Source organism: Achroia grisella, unplaced genomic scaffold (assembly GCF_030625045.1).
Source record: "Achroia grisella isolate CSIRO2021 unplaced genomic scaffold, CSIRO_AGI_Agris_v1 utg807, whole genome shotgun sequence".
Classification (NCBI taxonomy): Eukaryota; Metazoa; Arthropoda; class Insecta; order Lepidoptera; family Pyralidae; genus Achroia; species Achroia grisella.
In genome coordinates, this window is record NW_026713028.1 from 1,914,955 (window position 1) to 1,930,233 (window position 15,279).

Below are 15,279 nucleotides of genomic sequence, written 5' to 3' on the forward strand. Positions count from 1 at the left end.
ATTTATGATTTAATATGCGATAAGTGTGCTTTGGTTGTATGACACATGGCCTTGCTATATAATAATGTCTCGGGTTCAATTCTCGCGCTGTGATTTGATTGCAAATTATGACTATGTACTTGTGTAAAACATTATAAAGTTAGTTAGTAAGATTTGATTTTACGTTTGGATCACTTTGTAAACAGCTTTGGCATGCCCTTTTATCTTTATAACAGATTATTATATTAACAATAAAATTAAAGAACAACTAGTAATTGACAATTATCAATATTAATAATAAATTCTTTAGTATCACGGAAATAACCGAAATGAATTGTTGGTGGGTTAAATTGCTTTATTGCGGTTTCGTCATCATTATCAATCAACATACGATTATGAATACTGAAGGTAGACAGTTCAATGGAACTCTTTGAAAACACAAGACATCGTGCTAGCCAGCTGATCAGCTGATGATAAAATTAATAAACATCATGCATTTAGTTTTAAAAACTAGAGTACCGAAACGAATTTGATAATATTCAGGTAATGAGGAATCCATATGTATATACGTGATGACGACAGAATCATTTATCTGTATATGTATAAAAGTTTCACATAAAAATGGCTGTATGAATTAGCCTGAAATTTTCATGGAATATGTTGTTAAATATGGTTATGTATATCAGTGTGGTGGTTATATAATACATGCCATTATTATTAACTAAATATATCATGTAACAAAAAAACTATACATACAATTGCTCTTATTTTTGCTGTCTATCTTCTGTTCTCTCTCATTCTTCATCTGCTCAGCGGGCGTGTCATCTACGAACGCTTTCCCTTCCTTGATCAACTTCTCGCAGTATTGCAGCATAAGGTCGAAGTATTGTGACGTATGTGTGAACAAGTCTGGCTTGATCTCCAACATTTCCACATCTTCTAAAATTACCTGCAGCAGTTATTGTATTTTTTTTAGTAATTGGGATGGCATACAAATTGACGACGCACCTGATGTTAAGCAGTAACCATCGCTTGTTGCCTTTTTCAAATATAGAATAGAGCCCCAAAGAATAAGTCAAAAAATTTCAATATCAAAAACAGGTATATGAATCAGTTAAACATTTATATTAGATATACAGATTACCACGGGAATAAGATTCATGTTATATTATAATAGTGTCATGACTTAGTGGGTTGCCCCCCTTACACCTTAAAGATCATGAGTTTAGATCGGAATAAATACTTTAAATTTTACATTGAGTACACACATAGGATAACAAGAATAGAATAGAATAGGAAATCATTTATTCAAATAAACTTATATTGAAGCACTTTTGAATAGTCATTACATGTTTTTTAATCTACCGCTTGACTAACAATTGCGAAAGTATATTGTTATAACATTATGATGAATAAAATAAGCTTACCTTCTCAAATTCAGCATTCTCTTTAGCAGGATTAGTGTCATCAAATCTCATGACAAGCTTTCCTTGGAATGCTTGCTGGTAATATTGATTCAGTAAAGCTGCCTTTGCATGCCCAATGTGAAGATACCTATCACAGAAATAATATTTATTAACGCTACGTTCACAGCTTCATTTGCATAGTTAACTCTACTTGCCACAAGACGGCATCATCAGAAAGAAAGAAAAAAAAAAAGGAGCATTGTTAAATATTTATGTAGTAGGCATGATTAATTTTATTAACTAAGGCTTAACAGGAATCATTTTATGGTAAATAAAGGTATTTACCTCATTCGACATCTCAACTAGGTTGTAATAGACATGGTAATGAGATCATTGTCTGTGATTTATATACCATAAAATCTTTTTTAATTGGCTAAAGATATCAAAGCCGCTCACCCAGATGCTTCAGGTGGGAATCGTACAACAACCTTCCCCATCTCAGCATGTGGCAGCTCAACAAACTTGCCCTCCTGTCGAGCACCAGTTTCTGGATTAGCTGATGGTGATCTCCTAAAATAATATTATGTAATACAATTTTTACTTGGCTCTGCATAGTATTACACGGCAACACTTACAAATCATTACAAACAGCATCTTAGATGGCTTACTGCATACTGGTTAAACATAAAGTGTAAAATTTATTAAAAAAAAAACTATTCATAAATTACCACATACTATAAAAAACTACTACTTTAATTCAATAATAAACTGACTTTAATTGTAAACATCATATTTCACATGGTCGCTATATATAAATGCTAGAGTTATGAAGGTGTATTTCAAAACAAAAAATAAAAATTCTTAATTTTTTCAACTGAATAAAAATAGAGACAAACCTTGTTGAAGCTTTAGATAAATTCTCAATAACTTCAGATGGTATCTCCTTTAATGCTTCAGCAATTGGTGGTTGCGCCTGGATTAATTTCATCCAACGAATTATATTATTAGGGGGGTTTGTATTTCTAAGTTCTTTAAATTTAGCAGATACTGTAAAGTAAAATATGATTAAGGTAAATAAAGATAACTCACATAATCGAAAATAAATATAATAATAATATCTCAAGACAATTTACACAGTGACATCTAGTCCCTAGTGCAATCTATGTAAGCAGAACTTGTGTTATGGGTACTAACCAACTGATATAATACAATATACATTAAAGATTGAATTGATTGAAGACATTATACATTTCTTTTTGCACATAAATAGATATTATACATAGAAAACACTCAGACTGATACAAACAATAAACTCAAGAACATAAATGTTTGTACCATGCAAGGAATTGAACCTGCAATCATCAGATAGTAAAGTGGTGTATTAAACCACTAGACCACCAAAACTAGCATAAATATATAAGTAATAAATAAATTTAATTTAATTTAAAATACCTCACATATAAATGTAGACATTTATATATTAAAGGGTAAATTTGAATTACTTAACTCAAATGATAAACAATATAAAGCAAAACTTCAATCTATGTATATTTAGATGTCCCATGACATGGTTGTGAAATATAGTATATATGACTCTATAATATTAGAACTATAAACAGGTTAAAAGATTTTTTTTATTATTAATCTATTTTTTGTGTTTAATTTATATATAAACAATAAATAATGTATACAAATCTTTCCTCATTATCCCAATATAGTTAATTAAATGTTTTGTGATTTACTATATATGTTTCACTCACCATATAATATGCTAAATACTGCCAAATCAGACACAGATAATGATTCCCCTACTAAATAGGTCAATGGGCCCAGAGTTTTGTCTAAATAGTCCACAGATTTAGAGATCTCATCATCTAGAATCAGACTGAATGACAGCCAATGATTCATTGTCACTTTCTGGAGTAGACCAGCAGATTTATTGAAGGCATTCTCTAGTATTCTTATCAAGTCATTGCTTGTTCCATATGGCACAGGTTTAGATGATTTTGGCAGAGTAACAGTCGAGTCATTGCCCCAGGATATTTCGATGGTATTTCCAAGAGATCGATAGTAATTAACAGCTAGCAAACCACCTGCAAAATACAATACATTCGGCTATTTTAAGCACCTTCATGAAACCTGATGCAACGTGAAATAACCTGTAGAAATCAAAATATTATACCTAAAGGTGGGTTGGCTTTATTGCAAATGATTTTCATTGTTACACCACTGAAGGAACTTATGGATACGTCCTTGAATTATTTTATTTTAATTTATTAATTGATATTACACGTATAAAAAGAACTTATTGAACCCGAATTGAATTAGTCTTATTCCATTATTTTGTGTAACCGGTTAGCATCTGAACAAGTTACAGAAAGTTGTAGACTACAAAGCTTCTATGAAGTGTCACTACTAGGTGAACAGGTTTAATAAAAAAATCTGCGAACAGTGTGAATTTACGATCCAAAGCGCAAATTCCACATAATGGAACACATTCCACTATTAAGAATTGACATATAATTTTTTACAATTTTGACAACCGTGTCAGCTGTCTGCAATGTGACATTAGCTACACTTGTTTCTGTTCAGAAATATCAAATGTAATGTATTTTATTCAAATATCTATTCTATACACATGGAAACTCTTGTTTTGTAAAATGAAAGAATGGAAATAGTAACAATGTTTTGTTTCCTAATATTTTATAGCACATTTAAAAGTAAGAATGCAATTTTTTGCTACGTTTATTTCAGAACATGCATGAATTAGTTCAACTAGTCTATCCAAAAGAATATGTGAACTATATCGACATGTAAAAAATATTTCTTTTTTTATAGTTTGGTGATGATGAAGATATTTTGCTAGAATGAATATTATATATTAATAATAATTATATATTGATCAATGTTGCAATTTATACCCGTTTTATCAAATTGTAATTCGATTCTATAACTGATTTACAATTAAATCAGGGATTATTCTAATGATTAGTATTAATGAATAAATTCATATCATATGTGAATCAAAACTTTCCTAAATGTTTTTTACTATAATTATAATAAACAAACAATTACCTATACTTTATGTCTGAAAAATGACTTAAGCGGTGATGTATAGTATTATTGTGGTATTATTAAGCAAATTCCGTAATGCAGACTTTTGTGCCACATGTCTAATATAATATTTCTAATAATAAAAAACAATAATCTATTCATCATCATCATCGCAGCCCTTTTTTTATAATTTGGGAAGATGTATTTTGCTAGAATGAATATTATATATTAATAATAATTATATATTGATCATATACCCGTTTTATCCCCTATAAGATTTACTCCACGACGATCGGAATCAAAACTTTGCTAAATATTTTTTACTGCTCGCATCCAATGCCTTCCAGCGATCTTGACCAGATCGTCGGTCCACCAATAATCTATTAATAAAGGGAAATAGTTTGGTAGATAAATTAAAATTACACTTTTAAATTGTTGTCAATATTTGATATTTTTAAATCGACTTCATGAAAAAATAAATTGAAGATATATCGATATGTTATTGACAACCCTAGCGAGAGCTAGGTGAAATTTAAAAAATCCATAAATGAATGTTTACATACTGAACTATTCGCAAAAACTATAAAACAACCCAAAATTTGTGGCTGTATATATTTTTAATTTTAGAAAAGGCTTCGGTTTGTTTGTGTACAATATGGCTTAATTTATATACACCTTTGCGTTTAAATTATTTAAGTATAAAAATTTGTTGTTTATATACATAGTGGAAAGCGCTGTTTAATAAATAGTGTATTATAATATAACAATAAAATGGATCAATTACAGATGAAAAAGTAATATATTTTATAAATAATATATAGAATAATTACATGCTTCATTGAGTATATTTATTACTGTATTATTATTTACAAATAACTTATACTATTCTGACATCATTTTATTTAAAATTATCAGGAAGTGTTAGTAAATATAATTAAGAAAATGGAAATCTACTAGGAAAACAATAACAACATCAATAGTAATAAATATAATAAAATATTTAGGAAAATAGTAAGCATTCAGATTATATTTTTTTTTTTCAGAAAATATATTTCAATGTCTGTCCACAGAACACATATTTGAAATGTGTTAAACAGACTATAATTTCCTATAAATTACTAGTAAAGAGCTGCAGGGATGAAGCGACAAAATGTCCGTACTCTTTCTTTGGTTGTGTGTACATTCACATATTTGCTGATCGGGGCTGCAGTGTTTGATGCTTTAGAATCTGACACAGAGAGTAAGAGATGGGAGGTTTTAACAGGTAATTGAAATTGCACCCTAAAACCACTGTTGATATTATTTACAATAAATTAAATGCTTATTTTTAACTACTCTAAATTAAAGTTAAGCTGTGTTACAGCAATCTTTCTTTAATTTTTAGATATGGTTTGTTTTTAATTAGTACACAAAAAATCTATTGTAATTTGAATTCAAAACATGCATAGGTGTAGAGATGGCAAGTAGTAAATAAATTAAATATATTCAAATAGTTCCCACATTAGAATTCCTTTAAACTATAAATTACAAGCCATGTTACACCTTTGTCTGAGTGTTTGGAATAACAATTATGGAATTATATCACTCTTTTCTAATGACTTAACAAAAAACAAAGTTTTCTTTTTGTTTGCTTTATAGTAAGAAAACACTACTTTGATATAAAAAAATATAGGCCTGTCTCACAGATTTAGATAAATATATTATTATATAAAGTTTAATTAAAGTAGTTTTTCAATTATCTTTAATAGTAATGATTAATTATATTGAATAGTAATGATTAATTTTGTAAATAAATATTACAAATAGCAAATTATATAATCCTCAGACATGAAAAATGGCCTCGTTCGAAAGTACAATATAACTCCAGAAGATTACCACATGATAGAGATCGTTATAATAGAGAACAAGCCACATAAAGCTGGCCCTCAGTGGAAGTTTGCGGGAGCATTCTATTTTGCAACTGTTGTCCTTGCCATGATTGGCTATGGACACTCTACTCCAGTCACTGTTGGAGGAAAAGCATTTTGTATGGCATACGCAATGGTAAGTATCTTTGTTTGAGTATAAAAATTAATTACATATTATGTTAGTAAGCAATCTATAAACAATTTTAGATAAGTTTTAACAAGTGATGAATTTTCTAAACACAAACACATAATTAATGGTAATTATAAATTAAATATGTATTAATTAATCTCAACTTTTTAATGACTGATTACGAAAAGAAGTGCTGAAAATAAATATTATATAACTATGGCAAACTAATATGAACTGATACATAAAGTCATACTCATGAATAGAAATTGACATGGGTTCGATATCTCACATGGTACAACCATGCGAGTTATTGAACCCATGTCAATCGGAAGTAAAGCAGTGTGCTAAACCGTTAGTCCACAGAGGCTATTAACATAATACATAGCATAAATCACTCGATAGTATATTATAATATCATTTATATTACAATTACGTAACTTCTATACTTTATAACCATTTTTTTTACTGAAGTACAATAATTATTGCAGGTGGGCATCCCCTTGGGTCTAGTGATGTTTCAAAGTATAGGTGAACGATTGAACAAGTTCGCATCGGTGGTAATACGACGGGCCAAGTGTTACCTCCGTTGTGAGACTACTGAAGCCACTGAGATGAACCTGATGTTTGCAACTGGAATGCTGTCCTCTATCATTATAACGACTGGTAATTTATTTTCTAATAGGAATAACTAACAAATTGACAGCCCACCTGATGGTAAGTGGTAACCGTCACTTACAGGGGGAAAGGGGATTGATTTAATTTTATTCAAATAGGAGGAGTAACTAGAGTATCCTACCTTATATGTAAATAGCTTTAAGTTGACTTTCATGAAAAAAGAATGTTTTCTGTTCCTCTGTTTGTTATTGCTAAAAACTGAAACGGCTGGACCGATTTTGACGGGACTTTCACTCGCGATTAGTTAATGTCTTAGGTTAGTTTTAGTTTATAAATTTTATTGATTTTAATAATTCTACGGGGACGATTTCGCGGATAACATTTAGCATTTAAATAAAAATAATCAGTTTTTAATAAAATATTACAGGTGCAGCTGTATTTTCTCGTTACGAGGGCTGGAGTTATTTCGACAGCTTCTACTATTGCTTCGTCACTTTGACTACCATTGGATTTGGTGACTATGTTGCTTTGCAGGTACTTTCCGCAAACACATTTTTAAATAAGTAAAATGCTATATTAAACTTTATTGTGTTGTCTGTAGAGTTGCTCTTTATTTGAAATGAGAATTACGTTTGTAGAACTTTCGATACCCAATATTTATGAAGTTATTGTAACATATTTTAAAAAAATGGATGAATATAGGATTGTTCACGGGTGCTTTAAAGGTATAGGCTGGCGGGGTACTAGCGGTGGATGGTAAGATAAGGATGAAATTAGATCAGTAAAACCCACGATGGTTTCCAGGATTTACCACGTGTAGGTCGACCTAACATATTGCTAGTTGAAACATGGCTATATTAGTTAAAATGTGCCTTAATTCCTACAGAGCGCTTCAGTATGTTCCATATTTAAAATGTAGATGTTTGTATGTTTCGATAAAAAAGTTAATAAGTCTAATATTTTGAATGATTTCAGAATGATCAAGCACTGACCAGTAAGCCGGGGTACGTCGCACTAAGTCTAGTGTTCATCCTCTTCGGATTAGCAGTGGTAGCAGCTAGCATTAACTTGCTTGTACTCAGGTTCATGACTATGTAAGTAGATTTCATTATAATTTCAATTTGATTTCATTTTATGAAAACTTCTCGAGAGGGGGGGAGGGGATTATTAGTAATATGGACTAATAACCCCATTGCTAGCAATGTCCCATATTAGTTTGACCTCTTTAAACTATCGTAATAAATTTATAGTGAATTTAGGCTAACTGACATGACCTCATGCTCATCCTATAATCTTCCACTGGTGCCCCGCCAGCGTAGCCGGGTGCACTATTATATTATCATATAAGACATTTCACGAGGACTTTTCGCATTATTAATATTATGAATATTCATTATATTATTTCTAATAATTTGTATATTATAATTAAATGGTGACAAGCAAACTGTTTACTTGATGGTAAGTGGGGACATTCGCCTATATATAAACCGCGGGAATCACGACGTTGGATGATGTCTATGGCTTCCCCACATTTGTTGCCACTCTTGAGAACTAAAGTGTCATGATTCCAAACCAAAAATAATATAGCTTACAATAAAACTGCTTAGTCGTCTAAGTTAGTGAGAAAGTCCGCTTTTTATAATTATTTCGGTACAGAACACATTTATATATTTCTCATTCCCAAGTATTTTTATATATGTCCACTCAGATAATTTTGTATTATTGTAAATGTACCTTGATTGTATAATTTGACGCGGCCGTTATTTACACGTAAAATTAAATAATTATTGGATCTTACCTATAAGAACAAACTTACGATGATTTTATTAATTTTACATATAAAGTGTACGTTGCTAAAATATGTTGTAAAATATATTGACTGAGCGCTTTTGCCTATAGAGGTGTTCATCTTTTTTAATAATGCGTAGGCAAGCGGAGGAAAACGCGCGCGACGAAGAGAAAGACGGCTCCCGTACGCTGCTGCCATTAGATGCGCGCCGCGACCACGACGACCAAGCATCTGTGAGTATCTGCCTCGTCGTCTCCTCTCAGCCTCGTCCCACTGTAATTAATCTTAATCTGGCTTAATCCTTGCCGCAAACGGATATCCTCACCGTATATAATTAGTTGACTTTACTCGTATTTACGACTTACCCTATCGCGCGTGGAGCTCTTCCACTTGGGCTTTCACGCGGGAAAGAGACGACTCTCGGATCGATATCCCGTCTAATTCTAACGGGAATCGAAATTACGACGGCTTGAGCCAAGGTTCGAACCTAGCGGTGCCCTAAGACTAAAGTCGAATCCGTCAGGCGGGAGTTGTTGGCATTTAGCCGCTCCATAAGTCTTTTCGTGGGTTTGGAATGCTATCTGCATTCGCCCCTATCGTCTGATGAAGCTGTAAAGACTAGCTGCGGCCAACAGAATTAGAGTAGCTAACAGAGTACCGTAGAGTAGAGACCGAAAAGCGGGAAAGAGACATGTAGACAAAGAGAACAAGAAAGACTGCGTGGCGCAAGTTCGCGTATTCCCTCGTCCTTCAATCGTGCGTGCTTTAGAACTATTTTATTGCAAAATGGCGGACTAAAATATAAAGACATAATTATAGAATTTTTCATAATTTCTAAATGTGTCTTTGAAAATAAAATCTGTGGAATAAATAATAAATGTGTATTAAAAGAAAGATACGCAGACGAAGTTGTGCGGGTAGGTACTATATATAAATTCAAATGTGATGTCTGACTAAGGTAACTTTGCAGGTGTGTTCCTGCAACTGTCTTGGTAACAAGCAATGCGAAGGTGGAGCGCTGCTGGCGGCGCCTGTGAGGCCCCATCGTCTGCTGTCCCGAGCTTCACTCACACCGGATCTCATCGAGAGGGCTTCTGTGTAAAATTATTATAACTACTTGTAATATCATCAACGGATCATGATTAGTTGTCATGTGTAGAATGAAATTTAGTTATTTACCTCTAAGTAAGAACTGACACTCCATATTATTATATTATCGACTCGCCTCGGCTTCTTATGGATGCATTACAAATATTGGAATTTCTCAACATGTTATGCTTGCATATAATAATACACGCATGTATTACTGCACAGCATTAAAACCGTAATTTAAAAGATATAAACGAATAGACAGCGGCGGCGACTGTGTTTTGTACTATGTAAAGATTATCACTTTCAAGAGAAATTTATGTCGAATAATATATAATAACAGATTTAGTGTAACATAATTACATATTTAACCTATCTAATTTTCATTTTCAATTCTATATATTTTACTAATTATATTATTCCATATAATTTGACATCAATTTCTGTTGAACGGTGATAATAACATATAAAAATATTAGATCGCGTTCGAGGTAGATATCCCTATTTCATTCCACACAAGTTACAGTATACCAATAACAGAACAACTAAAGATATTGATGGAAAGTCATGGAAAATGGCAAGAGCTCCAACGACTAGAGCGCGGCTCTTAAATTATGAATGATGATTAGTGTGGCCAAATATTCCAATTTTAAGCGATTTGTCCCAATTTTTACTACTAGGTACGTGACATTCTGTATAAAAAAATATTTTTAATTATTCTTTTATTTTTGTTGGTAATATTCTATAAATTTTTATTCAATGATAATATTTCTATAATCCATTATTTTTCAGAAATCCAATTACTGAGAGGTTTTGCCTATAGATGTGTTCATTCTTTATTTCCCACTTGCTCTTTTTTTTTAAAACAAATGTGTTTTTTAATTCACTTAGATGAAAATATAGGTAAATATTTTTTATTGAATAATAACCGATTATGTTCCCACAACCCTAATTTTTACATTGTTACGATATTCAAGTTGTATAGGAAACAATATTATGTACATAAGAATATCGAATTGGACAGGATTGAATCCAATATAAAAATATATATATATATTAATATATTATTTTTTATGGAAGACAATGGAATGGTGTACCCGCCTACGCTAAAGGTTTACGCTGACGGGGCACCAGTGGAGAATGATAAGATGAGCATGGAGGTCAGGTCAGTTAGCTCATCACGACATATTCACCAGGTATTTATGACGATGGTTTCCAGGGGGAACCGCGTGGAGGACAACCCGATGTGGTTCATTGCTAGCAATGGGCTCAAAAGTCTACATTACTAACAATTCCCTTCCCCCCCGATATCTTATATTAAAATAGCAGACAGTTTGGTGTCACCTTTATATACCTCAGTGGGTAATATTAAAGTGTGCCCACAGTAGTATTTGTTGATTTTAAAATGTATAAATGTGCCAAATGATAGTTGACTGATTAAAACAAATATATGATACCCTAGAAAAATATTTTAAAGAATCTTACCCATACTGCATTCACAGTATAGGTATCTTCCTTAAAATAGGCAGGGGGAAATGGGGAAATCTTTTTTGTATTAAACAGACAATTTTTGTTAATTTTAAATTTATAAAGTGGTATTTATGAATTGCTACATGCAAATTAACATATTATCATGGTCACCGAGGGAGGGTGGTAAAAATGGGTTAATATAGTATGGGTATGTACCCATATTGTGATAACATATAAATATAGTGCAAATACTCAGCTCATTTTTCATTTTACATATAATAGGTATATTGATATTAGGTTAAGTATACACAAATGCACATAGTAATCGGACAATGTACACAATATTAATCGGATTAATCATAATAAGAGACTTAATTTACATAGTGCCAAAGAATAAAATAATGTACACTATATTAATCACATTAATATTAATAAGAGAGTTAATTTAGTGCCAAAGAAAAATTAAAATTTAGTGTTAAAAATGTTGTACTATCTGATATTAATCTGGGATCATCAAGAGGAACATCCTCAGAGTCACCTATTTCAGCAGCCAGGTTGCTTTCTAAACTGTGTTTCAGGTGAAAGTTGAGATAAAGCAGGCAATGAAATTACAGTGAGAGGTATTAGGAATAGCAACACTGCTATGGCGTCACTTGATAATATGATATCCGCAGCAGTACTATTCATGTATATAAGCGCAGAGTACCATCTGTTCCTTCCGATCGATCCCCCATCAAATTCACACGGGGATAGAAATTACGATGGCCTGAGCCGAGGTTCGAACCCTTAGCGATGCCCTCAGACTAAAGTCTGCAGAAGTTGACCTTCGGCTGTTCCATAAATACCCTCTGAGTGCCATCTGCACTCGCCTCCTAAAATCCAGTGAAGCTGTAAAGGTCAGCTGCGCCCAACAGCATTAGAGTAGTTAAAAAATATTACCATCTGTCACTTATTCGAATTACACAAAAAAAAATGATAAGTACAAATAGGGCTCTCTGATTATAATAAGTATTACGGAGTAATTAAGATGTTTAAAATTCATAAACAAATAGTGTAAGTCTGCCAAAGTTAAATGGCACTTCTTAAAATGTGCATTAGGTAGGTATCCAGTGCCAAATATTTTATACAAACCTTTATAACGTAATATATCTCAAACCTGCACGGACCAGGGACATTTATATTTATAATTTTCGTCTATTGCGTTAGTTTGATAGTGACCAAATAGTCTAAAATACGGTATAAAAAGCACTATGTATTTTCACTATTTATGTATTTACTTCTTTGTGTAACACTCTTTAGATTTTTGCTTGATTTTCATTAATAACAAAAGGGAAAATAATATGTATCACGCCCATATTTTAAGTACTTAAAATATGGGCGTGAGGATCTTAGTGTTGTATGGTGTGAATTATAGGCCCTTTTAATTAAATTTAAATTCTTTGGCCAAAGAATTTTCTTTCTTTTTGCTTTGATGTAGTCCGGTGAACAGTAAGATCTCGTGACGTTATAATTATAAGTGCGGGAATCTGAGAAATCAAATTAAGTGAACAAATAATACCTTATATAATATAACAAATTACATAACGCTTTGATAAGTTAATATTTAGTAGTTTAATATTTATTTAATCGCATTAATCTAGTCACAGGAAAACTTATATACAGGTATATTTTTGTTATAAACATAATTAATGTAACTGTGATATAATTTGATCTCTTTATTAATTTACATTTATTATATTTTATTTTATTTAGCAAGTTACGATGTTTGCTCTATTTTGTTAATTGTGAAATAAAAAAATATAGTACTGTTTAATGAAATAATTACGTTTGTAATTTAATACAATTTGTATTGGTGTTGTACCGTATTGATGTAATAATAAATGTTATGGAAAACTGTATTTGTTTTTATATTAATTACCTACTAATTATCACTTAAAATAAGGTGTTTTGTCCAGTAACATTTATCAATGTGTAAAGATCTATACTGGAAGCCATTTTTTTGCCATTCAGAGAACATTAGCATAGACCAGAGGTAGAGATAGAAAATTCGTCTGCGTGGGAATCTTAATCTCATTACTTTAGCCGAAATTCATAGCCTATGTGTTATTCTGATGTAAAAACTGTTATGAAAATCTATTTATTAGTTTTTGCGTAAAAGTAACAAACATCCATCTATCCATCCACACTAAAAAATTCCCGCGTTTATAATATTAGTAAGATGGTTATGTTTAATGAACATAGGTACTTTTCTTCTGGATATATTTTTATCTAATGGCACTGACCTATATCCAATTAGTTGAAATTGTTTCAAGTTTAGTCAGTGATAATGGGACTACATAATAAATAACCATGGACAGTGTAGTCATGGGACATTTCATAAAATGTACGCTATGACACGGTTGTTTGGTAGTTTACTGTTATTTATTGTTTTAAATCGCACCACATCAGGTTTGTTTTTGGGACCATTTAAGGATACGGAATTGAATGGAGTCAGAAAAGCATCTCGTTGTGAGTATTTAAACTTATTCACCAAACCTTTCTCTATAGGATATTTTCAAATCTTTGAAAACGGCCTTGGTTTGCGGGTTCAATCTTTAATTATATTTTTGTTTGGGTGTTTTCTATATTATGTACCTACAATAATAAAATCTATTTAATTTTTTCAATAACGAATGTCAATACATAGTATAGTGACGAGATGCTAGGATAAGTACGAAACTATTGAACGCACAGTGCGAATTAACTAGAAATCAATCAAGACGGTTTCCAGGGACGACCGCGTAGAGATCAACCTAAATTGCTAGTAATTCTCCTTACTCCCAATGTTTTATACATTAACTAAATGCTAAAAAATTAAAAAGAGTCGAGGTGGTTTTCTATTATATAAATTAAGTAATTTTTATCAAGTCTTTACGCTGCGTGTTACAAAATGCAATGATATTCTATTTAAAATAATTAAAAAGTACTCTTAAAATAAAACACTCGAACTCACCACATGTTCTGCGGTGTTAAAATATCATGTTGCGAATTTTCGATACAGGGAACTTGCCCTGGCTAGGAGTTGGTATTTGGTGTAATGGCTGCCCACCAAGGAGCTGCGAGGACGACGAAGCTATCATACACGGGTACTGCTGTGGCTGTGCTTATGCTATGGGTAAGTTTTAGGTATAGATACATAAGTACTTATTTATGTCATCTGCACAATAAATGTTTTTTTTTTGAGGATAATAGTGCAACAGTGATCTTGACTACACTAACAGTAGCTATATACTAGTGGTACTCTGGTGGAACATTATAGCATGAGAATGTCAGAAAGTCAGGTCAGTCAACTCTTTTGAAGGTACCCTCAGATCGGCGAATGTGGGGGCATCCTAAGTTCACAGGAAGTGCTCTGAGGAACGGAACCGTCTGCGAAACGGTCCCCGCGGCCATACCAAAACGGCACTGTCATTGGAGAACGCAGACGATTGCGAAAGCGCTCTCGCACCACCGCCGACAAATCACGTTGGATGGAATTCACCCACACCTCACCTTTTTTTTCAACATTTCCCCCCCATAAAAAAGGTCAGTTGGTTTATTGTAGTCTTTTTGAACACGATAGTTACCAAGAAAAACCGCATGGAGTACCGATATGGTACAGCTTATTGTAAACTTTAACGTTACAGAATCAGTAAACGTCAATCATTTCATGGAGATTTACATTGTGATAATGAGATGTCTCTTATTAATAATTGCAGACAAGTTGCCCGTGTTGTGTCCAGAATTTCTACAATGCCCGCTAAATCTACATGGACTCTGTCACGATTATGAATATATGATGAGATGTTGTTGCTGATAATG

The 15,279-nt window shown here is 32.2% G+C and overlaps 3 protein-coding genes across 3 annotated transcripts in view; 2 read left to right on the plus strand and 1 right to left on the minus strand.

The window, feature by feature from the left end:
* LOC131851737 (bifunctional glutamate/proline--tRNA ligase) overlaps window positions 1–3,810 on the minus strand; it is a 31,761-nt gene extending 27,951 nt beyond the window's left edge. The window contains exons 1-6 of the mRNA XM_059202281.1: window positions 3,568–3,810; window positions 3,146–3,478; window positions 2,282–2,432; window positions 1,842–1,955; window positions 1,407–1,533; window positions 736–928 (exon numbers count right to left, since the gene is read on the minus strand). Coding sequence (XP_059058264.1) covers window positions 736–928; window positions 1,407–1,533; window positions 1,842–1,955; window positions 2,282–2,432; window positions 3,146–3,478; window positions 3,568–3,604 — 955 coding nt within the window. The 5' untranslated portion in view covers window positions 3,605–3,810. The remainder of the gene's footprint in view (window positions 1–735; window positions 929–1,406; window positions 1,534–1,841; window positions 1,956–2,281; window positions 2,433–3,145; window positions 3,479–3,567) is intronic.
* Window positions 3,811–5,488: 1,678 nt separating this feature from the next.
* On the plus strand, window positions 5,489–10,196 carry LOC131851763 (two pore potassium channel protein sup-9). Its single transcript, XM_059202308.1, has 7 exons — window positions 5,489–5,703; window positions 6,265–6,482; window positions 6,965–7,139; window positions 7,519–7,625; window positions 8,067–8,185; window positions 9,020–9,113; window positions 9,851–10,196. The coding sequence occupies exons 1-7, from the start codon at window positions 5,577–5,579 to the stop codon at window positions 9,980–9,982; spliced, it is 972 nt and encodes a 323-aa protein (XP_059058291.1). The 5' UTR covers window positions 5,489–5,576; the 3' UTR covers window positions 9,983–10,196.
* A 3,624-nt stretch (window positions 10,197–13,820) lies between these two features.
* LOC131851738 (uncharacterized) lies at window positions 13,821–15,274 on the plus strand. Its single transcript, XM_059202282.1, has 3 exons — window positions 13,821–13,947; window positions 14,480–14,593; window positions 15,177–15,274. Exons 1-3 carry the CDS (start codon window positions 13,821–13,823, stop codon window positions 15,272–15,274), a joined length of 339 nt encoding a protein of 112 aa, XP_059058265.1.
* The last annotated feature ends 5 nt before the right edge of the window (window positions 15,275–15,279 follow it).